We start from the raw sequence: 23,074 nt of genomic DNA on the forward strand, positions 1-23,074 counted from the left end.
TCAAGACAGACCACCATCAGAGCAGAATCTGGAGGAGAGATGAGTGGGTAGGACAAGGATGCTCATGTCCTCTTCAAGCTACTGGCTGAAGCTCGACGGTACAACCAGAGGGGGAATGTTTCACAATGTCCTGTACAGATGAGGATTAGGTCAACCTCTTGAAAAAGGGGGCAAAGAGTTCAAATGTTTTCTAATTTTATCATTGCTCTTTTGATTAATTTCTTTTTTAAAGAGTCAACCACCAGTGTGGCTATAATAGCCAAATTCAATGGAGAAAGCATAATCTTTTTGACAAATGTTGCTGAAATAATTACATATCCATGTGCAAAAAATGAACATTGATTCATACTTTGTACCGCACAAAAAGGAACTCAAAATGAATTACAGGCCTAAAGGTAAAATCTGAAACTATAAAACTTCTAGAAGAAAACATAGAAGAAGATTTTTGTGGCTTTGGGTTAGGCAAAGAGTTCTTAAGTAGGTATCAAAAGCATAATTCATAAAAGAAAAAAATTGATAAATTGGTCTGCCCCCAAATAAAAGATTTCTGCTCTTTGAAAGATAATGTTACAAAGACAAGTTCCCGACTGGCTTTTGCAAAACACATACCTGCAAAAGGACTTGTGTCCAAAATATATAAAGAACTCTCAAAGTCAAAAATAAAAAACCCACACAACCCAATAGAAGGACAAAAGGTATGAATACATATTTCACCAAAGAATTTACATGGATGGCAAAAGAGCAGATGAAAAGATCCTCACCATTACTAGTAATTAGGAAAATATAAATTAAAAGCTCAATGAGATACCACTACATATCTATTAAAATGGCTTTTACAAAAAGACAATACTGTTGGTGAGTATGAAGAGTAACAGGAACTCTGGGGATACAAAATGCTAAGAGTCCCTCTAGAAGAGGTTACCATATGACTCCAAATCACTACTTGTAGACAATTACCCAAGAGAAGTGAAAAGTTATGTTCCATAAGATCTTCTATACAAATGATTATAGCCATTTTATGCATAACTGCCCCTAAATGAAAACAATTCGAATGTCCTTCAACTGGTAAATGGATAAATAAACTGTGGTATCTATACAATGGACTACTACTCTGCAATAAAAAAGGAACAATACACACAACAATATGAATAAATTTCTAGACTCAAAAGACTACGTATTATATGATTTCATCTATGTGACAATCTGGAAAAGAGAAGAACTACAGGAATAGACTGGGGCTCAGATGGCGGGAAGGGTGTGACTAGAGTTGTAGGAAACTTTCTTTATTGTGGCTATGATGGTAATACACAACTACATGTGTTTATCAATCCAAAGAACTCTACACTGAAGAGGGAAATGTTCTGTATATAATAAAGCAAAATTCTTAACTGTCCTAAAAAATTAAAAATGCTACTCACCTATGGTGAAACATTAGCCTGTGCTACTCAAATAAACCAACTGTATTCAAAGGAAGAAAATGAGGTTAAAAGTCTAAACTTAATTCTATACATTCTGTTCAAACACAGACCATTTGCCTTAGTAAAAACCGCTAATATCAAGCCCTTTATAATCTTTGCACACTTTTACACTTTCTTATTCCATGCCATCATCAAAAATTTCTTACTACCCTCAAAATAGTACTACCACCAGATATAAGGGAACAAAATGAAGTGTTTCCTGCAATGACAGAAACGTGACTTCTCACCCAAAATAAACTATACTAAAGTGAAGATAAGTTATCAAGAAAAGCTTACCACACCCTAAGCACTACAGCAATAGCTCATTCCACATCAATATGTGTATTGGCCCAAAACAAACAAAAGGCTTATTAGTGCAGCATTATTTCTAGATGTCTTAATGGAAGTTGGAGGAAATAGTCAATGAAACACTAAATATTTAATTCAAAACACTCATTATACTTGGTTTGGTAGCCCGAGACATACTCCTTATAATTAATAAAACAGATTGTCGCCATAAGAATCTACGATCTGTTAGATAAAATTCTGTAGAAGGCATAGAACAATAGAGAAATAACAGAACCAAGTTGAAAAACTCAATACCTACAAGTAGAAATACACATAAGGCAAAAGAGAATGTTTATACATTACAAATATAGTAGTTCCCCATCTTCTGTTCCGAGATCCCCAGTAGATGCCTGAAATTGCGGATAGTATTGAACCCTATGTACACTATTTTTTATCTATATGTACATACCTATGGTAAAGTTTAATTTATAAATTGGCCACAGTAAGTTTTATGCATAAATTTTATTATTAACAATAATAAAGTAGCTATAATAAAAGTTACATGAATGTGGTCTCTCTCTCAGACTACCTCATTGTACATAAGATGAAGTGAGGTGAACAGCGTAAGCACAGTTTTGTACATGATGCAGCTACAAGTGACTAATGGGCAGGCAGCATAGACAGTGTGGCTATGCTGGACAGAGGGATGACTCATGTCCCAGGTGGGACAGAGCAGGACAGGGTGAGACTTCATCATGCTACCGAGAATGGCATGCCATTTAAAACATGAATTGTTTATTCCTGAAATTTTCCATTTTATATTTTCAGACCACGGTTGACTGTGGATAAGGGACACTACTGTATAAGAGAATGCACAGTTGAAAAAACTACATGAACCCTCTTAATTTATTTTTAAAAACTGACTTCACTAATGATACTGAAATAATGCTATGATTCTAATGTATGATGCCCATCTTTTAGATATAAAATCTTAGAATAATACACTGCCTGCCTTTTGAAAAGCTCAAGAAACATGAAGATCAACCTCACTATTTCATCATTACAAAAGTGTTTTCTAATTTTCACTTTAGTTTTTCATGAAGGCATATATGTATGCATGTATTTAAAGCAGTGGAATCCTTTCTTCAAATGAAATCTGATGTGAAAGTGCAACATGTAAAACAGGTAACAGCAGAGCAGAGCTGCTCTGGGAGGAGTGCAAGGGCCTGAGAGCCCTGCTGCTCCTGTAGTCATCACCAAGTTGAACAAGAGACCTGCAGGAGAACCCAACAAAAATCAGAGTTGTAGAATCTTGGACTTGGGAGAGACCAGATTGAATGCTTCACCCACATGTTCTATGGAGCCTCCAAAGGCTTGCAGCCACTGTTGAATGGCTTCAGTTATGTTAGCCCTTCCCCAGGTTAAGGGGAAATGTAGGTCGTAGTTACACTGTTCTTCATGAAACACTGAAATACAGGAAATAGCTACCACACCCCTTTTATTCATTAGCATCAGCATGCCATTTTGCAGAACAGCAGGGCGGGGTGAATCTATTTGTATCTGTCCTTTGAGTTAGTGGCAGTGTAGACCCAACTCTAATGACGTCAACAGCCATTAAAATGTCTCTCACTGTACTAGCATGTCCAGAATGGAAAGTTACCAGAAGAACCTAGGTCAGAGTCTTGAAGAGGCCATATCAGCACACCTAAAACTGACCCTGTCTGTACCTGATTTTACTTCCGCTAACAGGAAAGGCTGCAGACCAGAAAACTTCAGAAGCAAACACTCACTGATACAAAAGAGTAAAGCTTCTATAGCAGGCAGTTCTACATTCTTTTCTAAATTCTTCCTCCTTGCCAGCCCATTCATGTTTTTCAGTTACACCTGTGATTTTCCCATTCCCCTACCTGTATCTGTTGAAATGTTATTCATCCTTGAAGATCTCGATTAAATGCCATGAACTTCATATAGGCCTCCATTTTATCCTGTTAGAATTACGCCCCCTTCCACCTTCCTATAGTACTTGGTACAGTGTATCCCTTTGTCTTACACTACAGTAGACCACACAGGAGGTCTACTGGGCTGAAGATGAATTTCTTATTCCTCAACTGCATTTTCACATTTCTTTCAGTAGATAAAATATTTAGATGTTGTAGGAATTAAATACCTATATAATACAAAAATCTACTTTCTAGTTCAGATTCAATACAATACCCAAGAATACACTTTTCACAGAAAAGTTGATTTTTAAATAGCTTTATGAAATAGCTGATCTCACTCCAAATACCACATTAATATTTTAATTCATTCCAAAAACACTAACTAGAATCTAGTCTGTAAAAGGACTGTGCCAGGTACACAAGAATAGCACAAATCAAGGCTAGAAGCTCTCTAGATATAGACACTGGGTGCGCTGGTGTCCAGTTACACTGCTTATTTAAGGATTTCTCTTCAATCTGCCCCTAAGCGCCTTTAATTTGCCCGGAAACCATTGCTGGTCCACTCTACATTACAGCAGTTGTACTATTGTAATCCACTTTGGTCTCTTGTTTTTCAATGATTAGAAAAAAATGCACTTGGTGGGGCAGGGGCTGTTGGTTGTCCCCAGTGATCTATTTCAATACTAACAGATTTTTCAGCAGGACACATGACCGCAGGGAATAAAAACGACATTTCTCAGCTCCCAACACTGCTAAATGTGGCCCCGGGACTAAGCTCTCACTTACTAGATTTAAGTATCCCTTGGCAGCCTCTGGAAACCTTCCTTAAGAGTCACTGGGTGCCTCGCCTCGCCTTTTATTCTTATCTCCTGTGGCTTGAACTCAGATGCTGATGGCGACCTTATCAAGGAAGATGGGGGAGGTACAGTGAAAGGAGTTTATCCGAAAATGCCCATGCCCTAATCCCTGCAACCTGTGAATGCGTTACAAGTCAAAAGGGAATTTGAAGATGTAATTAAGACTAAAGATCTTAAAATAGGGAGATTATCCTAAACTACCCAGATTTGCACAATCTAATCACATGAGCCCTTAAGAGCAGAGAACTTCCGCTGGCTAGAGTCAGAGATAAGTGGCAAAAGAATCAATCAGAGAGATTCCAAGCATCTGATGTGCCACTGGGCTTTGAGATGTAGGAGCCCATGTGCGAGGATGAGAGAGAGGCTTCTAGGAACGAAGAGCAGCCCCCAGCTGTGTGCCCGGCAACAGGGACCTAAGTTCTACCATCACATGGAACTAGATAAGCCAACAACAGGAGCCTGGAAGCAGATTCTTCCCACAGTGTCCTGGTTAGAGCCCAGCAGGTCGGCAACTTGGATTTTGGATTTGTGAAGCCTGGAGCAGGGAAACCACATGAACCTCGCCAGATTTCTGACTACGAAACTGTGAGGTGATATATTGTGTTGTTTTAGGCAGTTACGTCTATGGAAACTTGTTACAGCAGCTGAAGGAAACTAATGCAGACTTCCTGGAGCAGAGCCTCCTTCTCAGCCCTCGAAGGCCTGCAGTGGACTTTTACTTGGAGAAAAATAACAGTTCTTTCTTCTTTAAACTACTAGGGTTCTCAGTGACTCCAAGGTGAACCTAAATTTTGCTGATAACTTGATGAAATCATTTTTATTATCAACACCTAAAGAATAACAGAGGTTAAAGTAAAATATTAAGCTGTGAACACTTTTTATACATGTGTAATGATATTAGACAGGCTTTAATTAGGTTTATTTTCCTTTCTTTCATTTATTTATTTTATTTTATTTTTCAATTATAGTTTATATTCAACATTATTTCTTATTAGTTTCAGGTTAACAAGGTTTATGTTCACTTTTTCAGTTGCAACAGAGAAATCATGTGTTGTCTCAAACTTCGTAACACTTAATATATGACCCAATTATATGAAAGTCTAAAACAAGGGGAATAAGATTATATTACTACCAGTGTCTAGACCAGTCAGGGTTAGTAATCGCTTATGGAATACAATAAGGTCAATCAATATACATGAGCAAATAGGTGCAAATGGTTTGGTAAGAAAAGCACAATTTCAAGTATGTACTATATCACTGTGAAAGAAAAAAATTACTTATGGCTTGGAAAAATGCTCAAATCTTGCAATTACCACAAAATCCCCTTTTCGTATTAAAACACTAGAGGCCTGGTGCATGACATTTGTGCACTGGGGGCAGGGTGGGGGTGGGTCCCTTAGCCCAGCCTGCGCTCTCTCGCAGTCTGGGACCCCTTGGGGGATGATGTCTGCCCGCCATCTTAGGCCCACTCTCTGCTGGCAGTTGGACATCCCCCAAAGGGTCCTGCACTGCCGCGGAGGCAAGAGAGGCTCCCGCCACCACTGCTGCACTTGCCAGCCATGAGCCCGGCTTCTGGCTGAGCAGCACTCCTCCTGTGGGAATGCACTGATCACTAGGGGGCAGCTCCTGCATCATAGCTATTGCCGTGCCATAGCCACAAGATGGTGGTGCCCAGACCCCTCAGCCCCGCAGGGGCAGCAGGCACGTGGCTGCTCCGCGTGCCTGCCTCTGGAGACCCCTAGTTCCCTCAGCCTCCCAGCCACCCAGGGTCAGCCTGAGGCACAGGTAAGCCTCAGATGGCGGCTGCCCGGCCACCCGAGGCTCAAGTAACCAGGGCTGGCTGAGGCTTGCGCTGCCGGCAGTGGCAGCAGCAGAGGTGTGATGGGGCAACACCTTCCCCTGATCACCGGGTCGCCTCCCACCCCTGAGGGCTCCCGGACTGTGAGAGGGGGCAGGCCGGGCTGAGGGACCCCCCCTCCAGTGCATGAATTTTCATGCACCAGGCCTCTAGTATATGCATATGTGCAAACAACTTATCTGTCTAAATACATGGCTTTATCAATTTTATTAAACGAGTTCAATGACTTTCTGAAGCCATCATGTTATATAAATAGCTCTCAATATAGGTGATACATATGCATACACACACACACACACACACATACATATATACACGAAAAGGCTTATAAAACTCTATATATGCTATAGACTATTCTTATTGAAACATATACACATGTATCTGAATAGAAAGTCACCTGGAAGTATATATACTAAGGTATTACTCAAAAAATTACTTGAAGTGGGCACTATGGTTGTCTTCAAGCTTGTATATATTTTCTGTAATGAATCTGTGTTGCTTTGGGTTTTAATGAAATCATTTCTGCATAATCATTTATTCTACAAAATTTTAAAATATTTTTATTGATTTCAGAGAGAAAGATAGAAACATCAATGATGAAAGAGAATCCTTGATTGGCTGCCTCCTGCACACCCCCTACTGGGATCGAAATGGCAACTCAGGCATATGCCGTTGACTGGAATCGAACCTGTGACTTTTCAGTCCGTGGGCCAACACTCTATCAACTGAGCCAAATCGGCTAGGTCTACAAGTATTTTTTGTACCAGGCAGTGCTATAGGTACTTGGGATACATTTGTGAATGATACAAAGATCCCTGACCCTTTGGTGCTCAATGATCTTCAAAGAGAAACATATGCAGTACAGTGGAAATTCTTGCTTTCCTCTCACCCCATAACCATTTGTATCACTTTTTTTGTGTTTCTTTCCATAGTTTTACATATAAATAAGGACAAATGCAAATATATATTTATCCCCTTACTTACACTACTCAGATATTAAACATACTGTTCTGTATCTTGCTTTTTTCACATAAATATCTTGAAGAGCCTTCTATCCCTTGCTCTTTTTTATAGCTGCACCCTGTCCATTGTATGTATATCATGTTTATTTAAATAAGTCTATCGACAGATACTCCAGTTGTTTCTAATGACTATTTGCTATTATTAACAAACACTGCCAAAATAAATCTGCACATTGTCATTTTGCACAAATGCAGGCATGACTATTGGGTCATGGATTTAAAATGTGAATAGATATTGCCACATTGTTCTTTAAGGACTTGTACCAATCTACACTCCCACAGGCAAAGTCTGAGTATCTCTATTTCCACATAACCATATGTAACACACAGACGGATTTTTCTAATCTGATAGGAGGGAAAATGGTATCTCAGTGTAGTTTTACATGGTATTTTTCATATTAGAGTGAAATTGAGCATTTTAAAATACATTTAAGGGCTACCTGATACCCTTTTATGTCACTTTAGAAATTCTGAACTTTGTGAACACATTTTTAGGCATAATGGTTACTACCTTCGGGGTGTCTACGGGCAGCTATGGGCCTGGCTTGAATTCAATTAGGTATTATTTTTTCTTCTTTTGAATAAATGCCAGGAAAGTGGATAATCAGGACTAAACTTTGGGGACAAAACAGAGTCTTATCAGTTCCCCTAAGCCTAGCACAGGGCCTGGTGCACCTTAGGTATACAATACTATGTTTGCTTAAAAACAAAAAAAGGGGCACCTGAAAGATGTTTTCTTTGGAAGTTTATAGTGCAACAGCACCCCCAAGGGGAGCTTTAGCTAAAGCTCCACCCCACCCCCCCATCAAATTTCCTCCAGCCAGATCTCTAAGCCAGGGCACATACATTAGTCAGAACGAAGATGGCGTGATTGCTGTATAAATGCCACTTGCAAACGATCTCCAAGCTCCGCCTTCCAAATGGAATGCTGCCCCTAACCTCTCTTGTATAGAACGGGGATGCCGTTGTCAGGGTGGACACTGGGCCAGTCACACTGCCAGAGTAACACAGCCCTACATTTTCTCAGCCCAAAGACAAGACCTGGCCAGTATCAACCACTCAGTGACCAGCAAGTGCAGCAACACAGGCATTCGCAGGGCAGAACTCTGTCCACTTGTTACAGGTAAAGACATCGTTACTGGGAAGTGGCATTTCCTTCCGAACAAAAGAAACTGAATACAGACAGAAGTCATGAAAGAGAACTTTTATGTCACATGTAAATTAAACACAAGAAAGACAGCATTTGAACAGATTCAGCTGGATTTTCTATTCTGAATAGAAATCTAGATGTTTATCTTAAGCCTAGAATTTTAGAATGGAAGTACTGTTCATCTTCCTGCTATACAGGACAATAACTTATGACACAATTCAGTAGTCTTTGACAGTCTTGTGGCAACTAGTACCCAAAGATGGCCACAAATGAACCAAGCCTCCCGTGTACCAATATGTCCTTTTGTGGTCCCTTTCTCTTGAATCTGGGCTGGTCCTGTGACCTGATTTTGACCAATAAAATGTGGTGAAAGCAATGGCCTGGGATGGCTGAGCTAGGTTCATAAGAAACAGTTTCTGTCACTCTTGGATGTCCTTCTTGGGAGCATCCCTCATGGGAACTCAGCTGACAGCTGGTATCAACTGTCATGAGGCTGGTCACACAGGACATCGACCCCGCCGCTGTCTGACTGCAAGCATGTGAGAGACCTCCAGTGACTACCACTAAGGTAAGCAATCAATCCACAGCACCGTGAGAGATCATTATAAATCGCTGCTTTCAGACACTAAGTTTTGGGGTGGCCTGTCACACAGCAATAGACAACCAGAACAAATTTGTTTTATAGCCACACCCAGGCAAGATGAGCAATAAACTTCTAAGACAATTTAGTAACATGCCCAGCTTATGACTTCAAAAGATAAAGACCATGTGCTCTTACAGGGAGTAAACATTATTTATATATTCTGTATATCCCCTTTCTCTTCCAACCCCTGATAATTATGTTCTCAATAAATATTTATTAAATGGAAGCATGAATAATACAAACATACCTGACTATTGATTATATTGATGGAAGGAAGTAAGGGTATAATTAATTCAGAAATAGTAGCTATTTAAAAGTATGTACCCAATCCCCTAACCAGGCATTACAGCAGTGATTCTAATCTCAGGGACCAGTTAGACTCTTAAAAAAAATTGAGGAGCCCAAAGAACTTTTTAATATATGGATTAAAACTATGAACATTATCTATAGTAGAAATAAAACTGAGAAAATGTTAACATAAATAATACTTAATGAAAAATAACTCCTTTCCAAAACAAAACTAAAAATGTCAGACAAGTAGCATTATTTTCTGTTTCTGCAATCTTTATACTGTCTGGCTTAACAGAAAACAGATTCTCAGTCCTGCTGAAGTCAATCTTGTTTTAGTTGAAGCACATGAGGAAAATGTAGCCCCAATAATATATATACTTAGAAAAGGAAGTGTTTTAATGCCCTTTACAGAAAATTGTAGATCGTCGTGGATAGTACAAAAAAACTCAAGTGCTAGTTTCTTAGATTAGTTAAAATGTGGAATTGGAAACCCTCTTTCAGTCTGTTGCATTAAGATCCTTTGGTCTATTTTGTACTTTGTATGAATCTTTTCACCCATGCCTACATTTGTAACTTCATGCTTTGGTCATTTGAAAAATATTGGTTTGCTGAATTAAGAGTTATAAAGATCTTCCAAATGTTGACATACTTGCATTGGTCACCATACACGATCCAAAATATCCCACACTTAGTAATGTCTTTATCAATATCATCGCAAAAGTCTTCAATTATTGGGAAGACATCAAACTCATGGTGCCAATACACATTTTTTAAAATTCTAATTTGCTTATAAGTTCCAATTTTACCATTGGCAACTAACACTAGTTGTTGTTTTCTTTGAAGTGATACGTTCACGTTATTTTCAAGAAAATGTCTGCCAAGTCTAGATAACCACAGACTGTCATGCCACTCTTTCTTTACATAAAATGGTACTCCAGCCCTAACCAGTTTGGCTCAGTGGATAAAATGGTTCTCCAAAAGAGGGGCTAGTCCAGCCCACAGCTCAGCTGCACATGAGCCTTTTCTCAAGACGATCACTGTAGTTTAAGATGTAGTGGAAGTGCTTCCTATGAACTTCCAGTTTTATCACACAAAATATTAAAGGTTAAGATTTATTATAACTAATCATTTTCACTATTTCATCAAGAACATCTTTTTTTTTTTCCATCAAGAACATTCTTAAATCAAAGTGGCTTTTTTCACTGCAAGTGTATGGCTGCAGAAAATACAGTTCGGCGCCATGGCCTTGCTTTATGCTACGGTACCAGCAGTTTTACCCCAACTTTGCTTTTACAACACTGTTGCAAATGTCAGCACATGAAAATGACATGTGTCTTATTATAAAAGTAGCTTAAACCCCATGGAACCTCTGTGGTCTGAGGAGCGCACATAGAGAACCTTGCATTGGTGAGATCCAAGAAGACTGAAAACTCTATTCAGTGGACACTCCACTCGCTTGTAACTGAGAATTTGAGTTTAAAGTGGCTGGCATCTGTTTATCTTTTTCACTATTTATCAATGTCAGGTCTGCCATAAGGAGAAGATTTAAGAGGATACTCCTATTTTATAAAAGAAGGCACTGAGGCATATTAAATGAATAAACACGCTACATGCTCGGAACACTCATTAACATTTTTGATATGGAGTATTTATTTACCTACCTTTCAGCAGCTACCTTTCCCCACTACCTTTTCTCTCTCCTCAGGGAGTGTTCTCTCTTCCCTTGTTTGTCCCTGTCCCTGGTACATCTGATTCCGTGTATATTTACATTGGACAAGTGAATCATTTCAAATCTCTTTACCTTTCTGTTTACTCCCAGTTCTCCTGTGACCACACCTTTGTTTGTCTTGGGAAAGGTGCCTTGTACAGAGACATGGAGCAAGCACAATGCATCAGGAAGGTAACGCCTTCACTCAAGTCACTTCATTCTCTTCTCTGGCCTTAGCATTGGATAACATATCAGGTATCACAATTCTGTAAAACTGGCGGGGTGGGGAGCCCACGCCTCTTCTCTCTTTTGTTCTGGAAAGAACTACACACAGGAGCTGGGAGACAGCGCACTTGACTGGTCCCATGACAAGTCTAGGTTTCAGTATTTCCACATGTACAACGTGCACACTTGCCTTTGATGTTCCTTAAAGGTCCTTCCAAACCTATCATTTAATGATTTGTGTTTAAAATGAAAATATTCTGGTGATGTCAAAGCCACTCAGAAACACACTTTACGGGCTGCATCAATGACACTGACACCTGAGCAGGAGATTCGTTATGCCGTGTGGACAGACCCGTGAAGCCTCCTACGATACCTAAATCCAACGCATTAGCAAGTGGGACAGAAGGCCGAGAGCAGTATCACCTTGCTACCCAAATGACAGAGGGACAGGTTTTCTAACTGGCAACAGAAACACACTAGGCAGACAATTCCCCACGGGTCTTCCGTGTTTCTGCATGTCCTGGGAGCAGAGGCACTCACAGCGTTATGATCTAAACCAGCCGTGGGCAAACTACGGCCCGTGGGCCGGATCCGGCCCGTTTGAAATGAATAAAACTAAAAAAAAAAAAAAAAGACCGTTCCCTTTTATGTAATGATGTTTACTTTGAATTTATATTAGTTCACACCAACACTCCATCCATGCTTTAGTTCCGGCCCTCCGGTCCAGTTTAAGAACCCACTGTGGCCCTTGAGTCAAAAAGTTTGCCCACCCCTGATCCAAACTCTGTTCATGAACACTGGTAAACAGACGTAGAAAGCAGAGACAGTGTCCCCCTCTAGAGCAGAGGGCAGTTAAGATGTTTCAATGCAAAACAAAGGTTGGGCAGATTTGCTTAAAGTTATTATAAGTGAGTGGGGTTTTCTAAGCTCAGGGTTTCTCTCCTGTAATGCAACCCACTGCATATGCAGGTGCCAACTCGCCCTTATCACACTGCCCCGTGGACACGAGAAACCGCAGGAGAAAATGATGACACCCTGGCTCCTACTGCTGCTGTGAGTAATAACTGTCCTTCGTCTCTGACCCAGAAATCTTGGGTCTCTACCAGGATCCACAAACTGTGGCCGTCTAATGTGAAAGCCTGAGAGTAGGGTAAAGTCTCAAGCTACTGAGAAGGAATGGCGGCTTAATAATTCCTGTCTATCTCGATAGTTAGACATTTTCTATTGGAAACTTCAACTTTCAACTGGGAGTCTTAGATATGACCTTAATACAATTTCTTAAGAAAAAGTTAAACTAAAAAGCAAGTCATGTCAGGTTTTTCTGAAAAATGCAGCTACCTTCAAAGTACCACTGACTGTAGGAAGTGAAGGAAGCCAGATTTTTAAGGCAAAACATCCCTCCTTCCTTTCTTGGCTCCTGCTATGCCAAGATCAAACAAGGACCAGCCACAACCAAAGGGAAACTGGAACTTCCTTCTGCCTGTGCATCCAGTAAGAACAAGTTAATGCTATCTTGTAAAAAGTAAATCGTATACATCTAACAGAAATACCTAATTGCAAAGACAGTTTGAAAGAAGTATTGACACTGCAAAACCCTTGCTCAGTGGTTGAGCATCGACCCATGAACCAGGAGGTCACGGTTCCATTCCCAGTCAGGGCACCTGCCCGGGTTGCAGGCTCGATCCCCAGTGGTGGGGCGTGCAGGAGGCAGTTGATCAATGATTCTCTCTCATCACTGAGGTTTCTCTCTTTCTCTCTCCTTTCCTCTCTGAAATCAGTAAAAAAATATATTTAAAAACAACAACAAAACAAATTGTCTTTCTTTGATTCCATGGGCCATTCTAAAAGATCGATATTTGTCCCAAACAGAGGCCCTACCACCCAGAGATGAACAAACCACCTGTGTTTTGTAGTCCTCAGGAAAACGCTAGGTGAACAGCGTGTGTCATTCCCGTGCAGAACAGAACAGGGCAGCGCACAGGAACCGCCAGCCTGGGGCGAGACAGGGCAGGTACACAGCACGGAACCTGGTTAAAATCTAAGAGCATGTCTTCACCACTGGTGGCTGTTCATGCGAGAACAGGTGAACACATAAGTCATGGAATGAATAATTTTTAAATTCTTAAATTACATAATTGGATTTTACAAAAAACCATACTATGCTTATAAAAAGTTTCATTCAAAATCTATGTTTTATATTATTTTATCCTTGAGGTTTGAAAAACCAGGAAGCTTTCAATAACATCTTACATTGACATTAAATTCTCTAGCTTAAAAAAGCATCAGGTATCTGCAGAAGGTGGCCAGAGGCGAATCAGCTTACATGAACTAAGCTTAAAATCCCAGATGCCAGCCCATCTTCTAAGAATAAGTCACTACGCATTTATTAGCGGTCTACTGTGACCCTAAATGGTTTTCCTCAGTGGTTAGTGCATCAGCCCTCAGACTGAAGGGTCTTGGGTTCGATTCCAGTCAAGGGCACCTATCTTGGTTGCAGGCTCAATCTTGGGAGGCAACCAGTAGAGAGGATGTGTCTCTCTCACACATCCGGTGTTTCTCTCTCTGTGTCTCTCCTTTTCCCTTCCACTCTCTCTAAAAATCAATGGAAAAAATATCCTAGGGTGAGGATTAACAAAACAAAAATGCCTATTAGGTGTCTGATAGCTAATCTGTCTGTAAAGCAATGCAAAGAATTATATAAGACAAGTCTTTTATCTCCAGTAATTACTACATTACTTAAACAATAAGACTTGAACCTTCAGGCTAGGCCAGTGTGCCACAAAGTCAAGACTCTGAAGTTCTCTCTCCTCCACACCAGCCGCTGACAGAAGCAGGTCGCCACAGCTACATTTTCTAACATGTGACTTTCTCCTTTCCTGGCCTGCTCCCCTGCTCCTGTCCCAGGAACTAGCCCTGGGCCGGAATGAGAGACTGAGGGCTGCTTGTTACAAAGAGATGAACAGGGTCCCTGGGTTCTTTCTCTTTCTAATATGAAGAGGAAAGTATGAAGTGACTGTGCTAGCAGCAGCTGGGTCTAAAGTTAGAAGGTCTAGGAGCTGGGGGTGGGTTGGGGTGGGACAGAGTGGGGGACTTGACCATTGCAGGTTCAAGATAAAACAGAATAGAGAGGAGGAAACTGGCGGGGAAAACCCTACAGAAAGAAGAGGTGATACCAAGAACTGGCTCAGCTTTTTTCTAATTCCAGACCACATTTGTCCAGACGCAGGAGTGCAGCTGTGCAGAGCAGGGAACTGTACCCACTCAGGAAGGACAGAGCAGTGAGAAGAAGTAGTAATTGTAGATGAAGAGCAAAGGAAAGGGCCCAGATCATGTCACTCTAAGCCTAAGGCAAGGTTCCTCAGCGTCAGCACTAGTGACATTTTGGGCTAGATAGCTATTTGTGTCCTGTGTATTCTAAGATGTTTAGCAACATCCCTGGCCTCTACCCACTAGATGTCAGTAGCAACCTCCTCCCCTGTTGTAGCAATAACAACAGAAACAATACATAAAAAAGTACTCCAGACACTGCCAAAGCCCCCTGGGGACAAAATCACCCACAGTGGAGAGCTTCTGCTCTCAGGAGGTTGAATTTAAACCTGTCAGGAACGGGAAGGCATTTAATGATTTTAAGCACAGGGAGCAGTAAGATCAGACACGCTTTTCAAAAGAATGCAGCAGTACGGAGGTCGACTGTGGAGGGACAAGTAGGGAGGCAGAAGGACTAGCAGACAAATGACACTGTTTGGTGACCATCATGAACACGTGAACCAAGACAGCAAGAATAGAGACAGAAAAGAGAGTATTAAAGCAAATTACAATGGTAGAGTTAGACAGGATTCCAGGGCACAATTGGACATAGCGTATGAGGGGAAGGGAGAAATGGTAGGAAATTACTTGGTTTCTGGTTTGGCAATTTAGGTAGCTGCAGTGAGGGTCATTACTTAGGATAGGAAATTTAAAAGGAAGAACATGTTTAAAAAATAAGTATACTTTTAAACAGAATAAAAGTCTGAGTTAATGTTGGATATCCAGGCAATGAGGTTAGTAGAGTTAGGGTTCAGCTAGCCAACAGTTACAGTGCGCGCTATGTCAGGCCCTTTACAAGTATTAACTCACTTAATCCTCACCATATCCACTGAGGTAAGATAGTAACTGCTGTCACCAACCTTACAGATGGGGAAACTGCTGCCTGGAGAAGTCAAGGAACTTCTCTAAGATTCCACAGCTAGCAGGTTTTAGAGCTGGCATCCAAACTCAGTCTGTGCTCTGAATCACTATACTCTACTGCCTGCCTCCGGAGACAAAGAGAAAGATCAGGATTATTTTATACAAGTGCATAGAGGTGAAGCTATAGGCATATATGTGAACTCCCAGGAAAAATGAGCAGAGAGAAAACAACAATTTAGGATGAAAGATTAGAGAAAGTATCTGCTAAGCCAAATGTGAGGGAGGAGCTAGAGGAAGGAGCCAGTGGGGGGACAACACAAGAGAAGTCTTAAGGGCAGCGAGTAATGATATCCTTGTAACCCACAGCAATCCCTTACATACAGTCTACTTTTCACAAATGTTTTTACTTGAATTAATAAGCCTCGTCCCAAATAATGATATCAAATATCCATGCTTATAGCATATTCTGAATCTTCATAGATGAGCAAAACCTAAATCATGTTTGTGATTTTTCTAGAATACCAAATTTGTAGAAGACATGTTGTCATTAAATATAAAACAGTAGCTGACACCATATGAAATCATTCCTTACATTTATATCCAGCTAAAGAGGTTTTTAAAAGCTTTATTCACATCCTATTTTCTCAGCAATGAAGCATGTTACTGTTTTGCATTTTGGTAAAGATCACATGAAATATTGGCTCTTCTAAGTGTTGCAACTGGCAGATACAAAACTGTACAGTCGCTTCCTGAAAGAGGATTTAGAAAATGTCTATGAAAACTGATGCCTTCTCACTTGAAGGAGTCACTAGAGCATCTGGTGAATTGGTTTGCACTGCTATGATAAATCTGTGCATCTAAACAGTGTTTGTTATGCATCCGTTCCGTATCATACTTTACAGTTCTGTACCTAAGCACAAACATTTAGTACAGAATGAGTTTCCTCACGATGCAAAAAAGCTGGGGCCCATTTCCAATTCGAGACAAGTGTTTTCTAAGAAATAAATCTTGATTTCCAAGCCCAAATTCAAAATGCTTTCCAAACTTCAATATACAAATCATGTGGGGATTCTGTTAGAATGAAGATCTGATTCAGGGTGTGAAGCTGGTGGGCACTGCCCTTCTAACAGGAAATCACCGTCCTGGGTGATGCGGACGCTCTGGTCCTCATTCTGCACAGCTGCCAAACAGGGCATGCTAACATCATCTCTGCTGCAAATGATGACTCTACAAGTTTACATTAAATTATTTCTTTTAAATCATTTACGATTCATTCATTCACATTTTTTATTCTGTTGCCTTCTTTCCTCTCTATTGCTTTCATTATCCTAAGCTGTGATCTGACGGTGAAGGCCTCAGCTGGTTCTTTGAGGTTTCTCTCCTATAATCCCTGTATAGGCTGAATGGGGCAGGTTATTTTCTAAATATGAACCATGCTCTCCCCCGCACCCCTCTTGTTTTGATTTGGTTTGCTGTGGTTGATGCTGTCCTCTCTCAGGCCATCTCTCTCTGTTTACTTTGCCTAATTTCTCAATGAGATGTGATCTCACTACTCCCTGAACAACCACTCACCACAGGAACTTTTCTTTCATTCTAATGTTTATGACAGTCTGTTGTATATAATATATGTTGGTGCTTGTCATATCTCCACTACTCAAGTACTAGCTACCTGAGGGCAGGCAATTTTATAACGAAATACAACTCCATTAAAATAGAGTTAAAGCTCTACTCCTTACTGATGCTAAATGTGATCAAAATATTCCCAAATCACAAATCTAAATTAGGGCTTTTATTTCTCCAAAATGATGGGTTTTCCACTTCAGTGATCACACATAGAAAACTGGGCACAGTGCTTTATTTGCATTTTTTCCAACTCTTAGATCTAGAAAATTTTTATTTAATCTTGCTTCATATATTTTATAAGAATTTAAGTTCTAAACCAGCTCATCTGGCATTTTCATACTGAACAGGCCAAACGTCCACATTCTAGCCCCTGCACCTGTGAGTATGTTACTTTACATGGCAAAGGGGCTTGCAGTGATAATTCAGTTAAGGACCTTGAGATGGTAGATTATCCTGGGTTATCTGGGTAGGGGCCAGCCAATAACAAGAATCCTCAAAGTGGAAGAGGAGATGTGAGGGGATGTGAGGAGGACTCAGCAACCTACTGTTGGGGCCTTGCAGATGGCGGGAGGGGTCATGAGCCAAGGAATGTGGGCAGTTTCTAGCACCTGGAAAAGGCGAGGGAACATTCTCCTCTAGAGCAACCAGAAAGGGTTGCAGCCCTACTGACACCTTGATTTAGCCCAGTGAAACCGTGTTGAACTTCTAATACAGAATGATATAACAAATTTGTGTTGTTTTAAGTCACTACTTTGTGGCAGCAATAGGAAAATAATATGCTATCAAAAGAAACTATATGGTATAAAAACTATATGGTATACCAATATGCTATAAAAAGAATTCTACAAGACACACACAGGTAACTCCTCAGAAGGGAAGTGTGATGCTCTACAAAAAGCTCAACAAAGATGTTAATTAAAATGTAGTTTGCATTACTAAGAAATATGCCTGTGTCTCTTAAAAAGCTAGTTTAGCCTTAGCTGGTTTGGCTCAGTGGATAGAGTGTCAGCCTGTGGACTGAAGGGTCCCGGGTTCGATTCCGGTCAAGTGCACATGCCCTTGTTGCAGGCTCCTTCCCTAGTAGGGGGTGTGAAGGAGGCAGCTGATCAATGATTCTCTCTCATCATTGATGTTTCTATCTCTCTCTCCCTTTCCCTTCCTCTCTGAAATCAATAAAATATATATATTTTAAAAAGCTAATATACAAAGCTTAAAACCAGATTTATAAAATGGTTGAAAGTAAATACAATTAATTTTGATTGAAAAGTTAGGTTAGTAACAGAGAAGAACAAGGTATTTTTCAACCAAACAGGTGATAAAAATGAAGTGTGATGATTTGATACTCTTACAGGTAACATTTAAAAAGGAAACATCATCCTATCCTTTTCCATAGGACAGCCAGAAAACAAAAATCAGGATTTCTTTTAAAGCTCATATTTACCTGATGATCCTCTGGGCAGCATACTGATGGAGAGAACGGAACTGGGCTGACATATTTGCTAAAGCTGCCAAACAATTTGTGTGAAGGTACTTGTCCTGTCAGAAAACAGCAAGTTGAAAACATTCATCAAGTCTTCTCTGCGTTGTAAGCAAGGCTAATTAGAAGCAAATGTAAACTCAATTTTCATTGATTGTTGAAAGCTCGGGTCCACAATCCCTTTTCTCTAATTCCAAAAACCGATAAAGCACTGAAAGTTCAAAGTGTTTTCACCACGCATTTGGAAGCAACATCTGGCAAAGAGTATAGGCTATTTGTGGTCCTCATTACCCTGCCCTGGTGAATACTGAAGTATTCTGCTGCAGAAATATTAATGTTTAATTACAGTGTGCTGCTCCAGAACCTAATGGCTACATATAGTAAGCATCTGCTCTATAATTATCTTTCTAAAATCAAAACATTCTCCATTCTAACACACATCTGGCTCCTAGCGTTTCAGATAGAAGATTCTGAACATGTATCTATGTTAGCCCACAGAGGAAATAATTGAAAACAGGTCAGTAAACTTGACCATGTCTCTGAGTTATGAATTCTGTATATGGCTTCTCTATTGACCGGGACTGAAATTTGCCCCCAGGTACTGCAAATACAATCCAGTTGAAATTTTCTTTTTACTCTTTAAAAGTGTTCTTTCTTCTATTTTCCCCCCAACTGAATTCATTTTTCTTCTACTCATATCTTCTTAGTTTGCTGTTGTTTTTAAAAGGCAAATCAGTTTTATCAGTCCAGCAAAGATGTACAGCATCTTTTATTTAAATGTGTTCCACTGCTTGTTTTTGATTTCATGTAAAATGTCTCTAATCATGCAGTCTATTAAATATTAAGAAACAGATACTGTATATAGTACCTTGAGATCATGTAATACAGTGACTATAAGCTGATCTGTATTTTTCTGCTGTACTTCATGAGAACATTGGCACTCTCAATATTGAGAGTGCTTTCAACTATAGTCTTAATCGCACCATATGCATATAGATAATAGAGCAGCTTTGGAATACTTACTCTTGTCCTTGTCATGTTGTACTGAATGGTTCTTATTACGACCAGTATTAGGAGACTCCCCAGTGAAATTTCTGTTAAAACCCGTTCTGAATACCAAGTAATATTTTTTAGTATCTGTAATGCGGAAGAAAAGTTTAAGTTAACATGATGGACTTAGGAAAAAAGGACTGTCCATGTCTATATAACTTCGGATAAGCCGTGGCTATGCTCTTAGTTAAACAGAATATACTAGTAAAAGTGCATTGTGAGACTTTGAGTTCAAGATAGCCAAACTGTGCTGATGTGTTTACGTCTCCTTCCCCCTTGCTTCTTAAATATAAAAGAAAGAAAAAAACCAGGTCTGGAAGACAGGAAGTTATCATTAGTAGACAAACAGGAGGTATGGCACATAGGACAGGACTGAGAGAAAAACAGTCAGAGCTCAGCAGTCTGAAAGTGAACATAAGAAAACCAAGGAGTCTCTCAAGAAGTAGAGCTCTCCCAACCGCAGAAAGCTCCATGCTGTGTTCAGGGGAAGGCCAGGAATGCAAACAGCCACGATCTTCCAGAACAGATGTCCCTGTGTTCTGTTCTGTCTACTCAGAGCAGGCAGCTCACCTCCAGGCCTCAGTAAGCAAGAACTGTTTTCTAATTTAAGTTGGCACAGTTTCACTGTAGATTTGTAACATGGGTATCAGAGAGAGAGAGAGAGAAAATGGGTAGACACGGGATGCGCTATTTTTCACGAAAACCTAGTACTTCCATATAAACTGCCAGTTACAAAAACAGTCACAAGATGTGAAGTACAGCATAGAGAATATAGTCAGTAATCTATATATATAAAAGCCTAAGCAACCAGCCGACCGGCCCTATGACACGCACTGACCACTAGGGGGCAGACGCTCAGCACAGGAGCTGCAGAGCAACAGGAACTTTGCAGAGTGCCCTCTTGCACTCCAGGACCCCTCAGGGGATGTCAGACTGCTGGTTTCGGCCCAATCCCCAGAGGCTAGGCCGAAGGACCCCTGCCGGCCACCTTCTAATTAATTTACTTTCAATGTGCATGAATCCATGCACTGGGCCTCTAGTATTGTAATAACTATGTATGGTGCAGGGGGTTCTAGACTTCTCATGGAGATCACTTCATAAGGTATTTAAGTGTCTAATCACTGCTGTAAATCTGAAACTAACATAATATTGTGTCAACTATAATTGAAAAATAAAATTTAAAAAAACCTACTACTTCTTTCTATATGTTTTAACACTCTGTCTATATATTACATGGACACAAACATTTTCAGTGTTATAAAGAAAATACCAAAAAGGGAGATAAAGTCAATTTGGGAATGTAATTCATCAGCAAGACTAACATTTAAAGATTAAAATTATATTACACTGTCTTTTATTCTGTTTAAGTTTATCATGAATTTTATATATAATTGATTTTAGGGAGGAAGGGAAAAGGATAGAGAGATAGAAACATCAATGATGAGAGAGAATTATTGATCGGCTGCCGCCTGCATGCCCCTGACTGGGTATCAAGCCCAAAACCCTGGCACATGCCCTGACAGAGAATCGAACCGTGAGCTCCTGGTTCATGTGTTCACGCTCAAGCACTGAGCCATGCCAGCTGGGCATATTACACTGCCTTTTAAAAATAAAACAACTGATTTCCCAGTCTTCTTCCCTTTATTCCATATTCTTTCACTCATTCTGTATACAGAGAGCTAACCTGTTGGACAATTTCTGTCTCTACTGAAAAGTGGACATGAAATGAAGAAGAAAATGAACCCAGTGGCAACAAAAACATTTGCCTCAATTACTAAAGAAGCCATCTTGAGAGCTTTTTTAATAGGCTACTAGTCTCCTAGTCATTCAGGAAAAAACAAACACCATTTGATAAATGGTTCACAGATGATTTCTAAGTCAGGTTCTCTCAGAAACAGCTACCAGAAGGAAAAGAAGGAAGAAATGCTAAGCCTCAGTGAAACGTCTGAAACTCTAACTCTGATCGAAGTGATGGGGACTTACCACTTCGTGAATGGACCTATTGAAGCCATCATCTTCTGTAAGGATCAACAATATTATAAGCGCCATATACACGTGGTGTGAGTTTCTTTCTTCAACATGATACAGAATCTCAAGAATTGGTAAAACCTAGGGAATAGAAATTTTACTTTACTACTTCTATCACATTATTATGAGACCAATGTCTTAAACTTTTATACTTTTATTATCTACTCTTTGCTTAACTTCATAGTTACATTTTTCTTTAGAGAAAAAGACACACAAACCCGTCTCTGACTGAAAGGACTTTCCACATGAATAGCTAAGACACCAGCAGAAGAAATCACCACCGAGTTGCTTCTGCTGACACATGAAGGGTGGGTTTGCAGAGACCACGTAGGCTCCCAGTCAGCATGGACCTGAACAGAAGCAGGTCTGCCTCCAGCCTACTAGGAACTTACACGCAATAAAGTATTCTCAGGAACACTGTCATGTGTCAAACACTACCTTCCTAATAACAAAAATTGTAAAATAAAAGAATTGCTACCTGACAAACATCAGATCAGCACAATAAATTTTCTACCCATAACATATCTTCTCATCGTAGCTTCAACAAGTATTTACTATTGAAGAAAGGGAAAAGGACAGATAGAGACATCAGATGAGATATTATCAAAGTAATCTATGCAAGAAATGTAAAAACAACAAACAAATGGAGAAACCCTACTCCACCCTCCCAAGTAAAAACAAAACCTTTTAACTTTTCATTGGTGTATATCACATACAGACAACTGCTCCTGCATCATTTTAAAAAAAAAGATCTTAGAGAAAGGCAGGGAGAGAGAGACAGAGAGAAACAGCTGGTTGCCTCCCACACGTGCACCAACTGGGGCTCATTCCCATAACCTGGGTATGTGCCCTGACTGGGAATCGAACCCGCCACCTTTTGGTGTACAGGATGACATTCCACCCAACTGAGCCACACCGGCCAGGTCATCCCTGCATCATACCAACCTCTATACCACAGAACTTTCCAGAACAGGTGATGTCACAGGCTTTCTGCTTATTGTTATCATTTCCCTTAGGATACATCTTACTCAGAATTATCTGTGCTCATAACCTACCCATCAGTAAACAGACCTTCTTGCTGTAAGTTTTCACTCACATAGGCAGTACACTGTTACACCCGATTTTGCTATTTAAGCCAATGTTTTTCACATATAGGTATGGAGATAGGTTCTTTCATTATGTTTTTGTCCTCACTGTCACTTTGACATAGGATATGCTCTTCAAATGCATTTTAATATTCCACACCACTCAGTATTTTACCTTTAACACTAAAAGAAAAAAGAAAAAAAG

General features: G+C 40.1%; 1 protein-coding gene across 2 annotated transcripts in view; it reads right to left on the minus strand.

Annotated features, from left to right (window-relative positions):
• DYM (dymeclin) overlaps positions 1 to 23,074 on the minus strand; it is a 252,328-nt gene that overhangs the window by 104,287 nt on the left and 124,967 nt on the right. For both annotated transcript variants that reach the window (XM_081097587.1, XM_081097586.1), the window contains exons 11-13: positions 21,740 to 21,865; positions 19,730 to 19,843; positions 18,671 to 18,765 (exon numbers count right to left, since the gene is read on the minus strand). In XM_081097587.1, the coding sequence (XP_080953713.1) occupies positions 18,671 to 18,765; positions 19,730 to 19,843; positions 21,740 to 21,865 (335 nt within the window). The remainder of the gene's footprint in view (positions 1 to 18,670; positions 18,766 to 19,729; positions 19,844 to 21,739; positions 21,866 to 23,074) is intronic.

The sequence above is a fragment of the Myotis nattereri genome (assembly GCF_964212035.1).
Source record: "Myotis nattereri genome assembly, chromosome: 8".
Classification (NCBI taxonomy): Eukaryota; Metazoa; Chordata; class Mammalia; order Chiroptera; family Vespertilionidae; genus Myotis; species Myotis nattereri.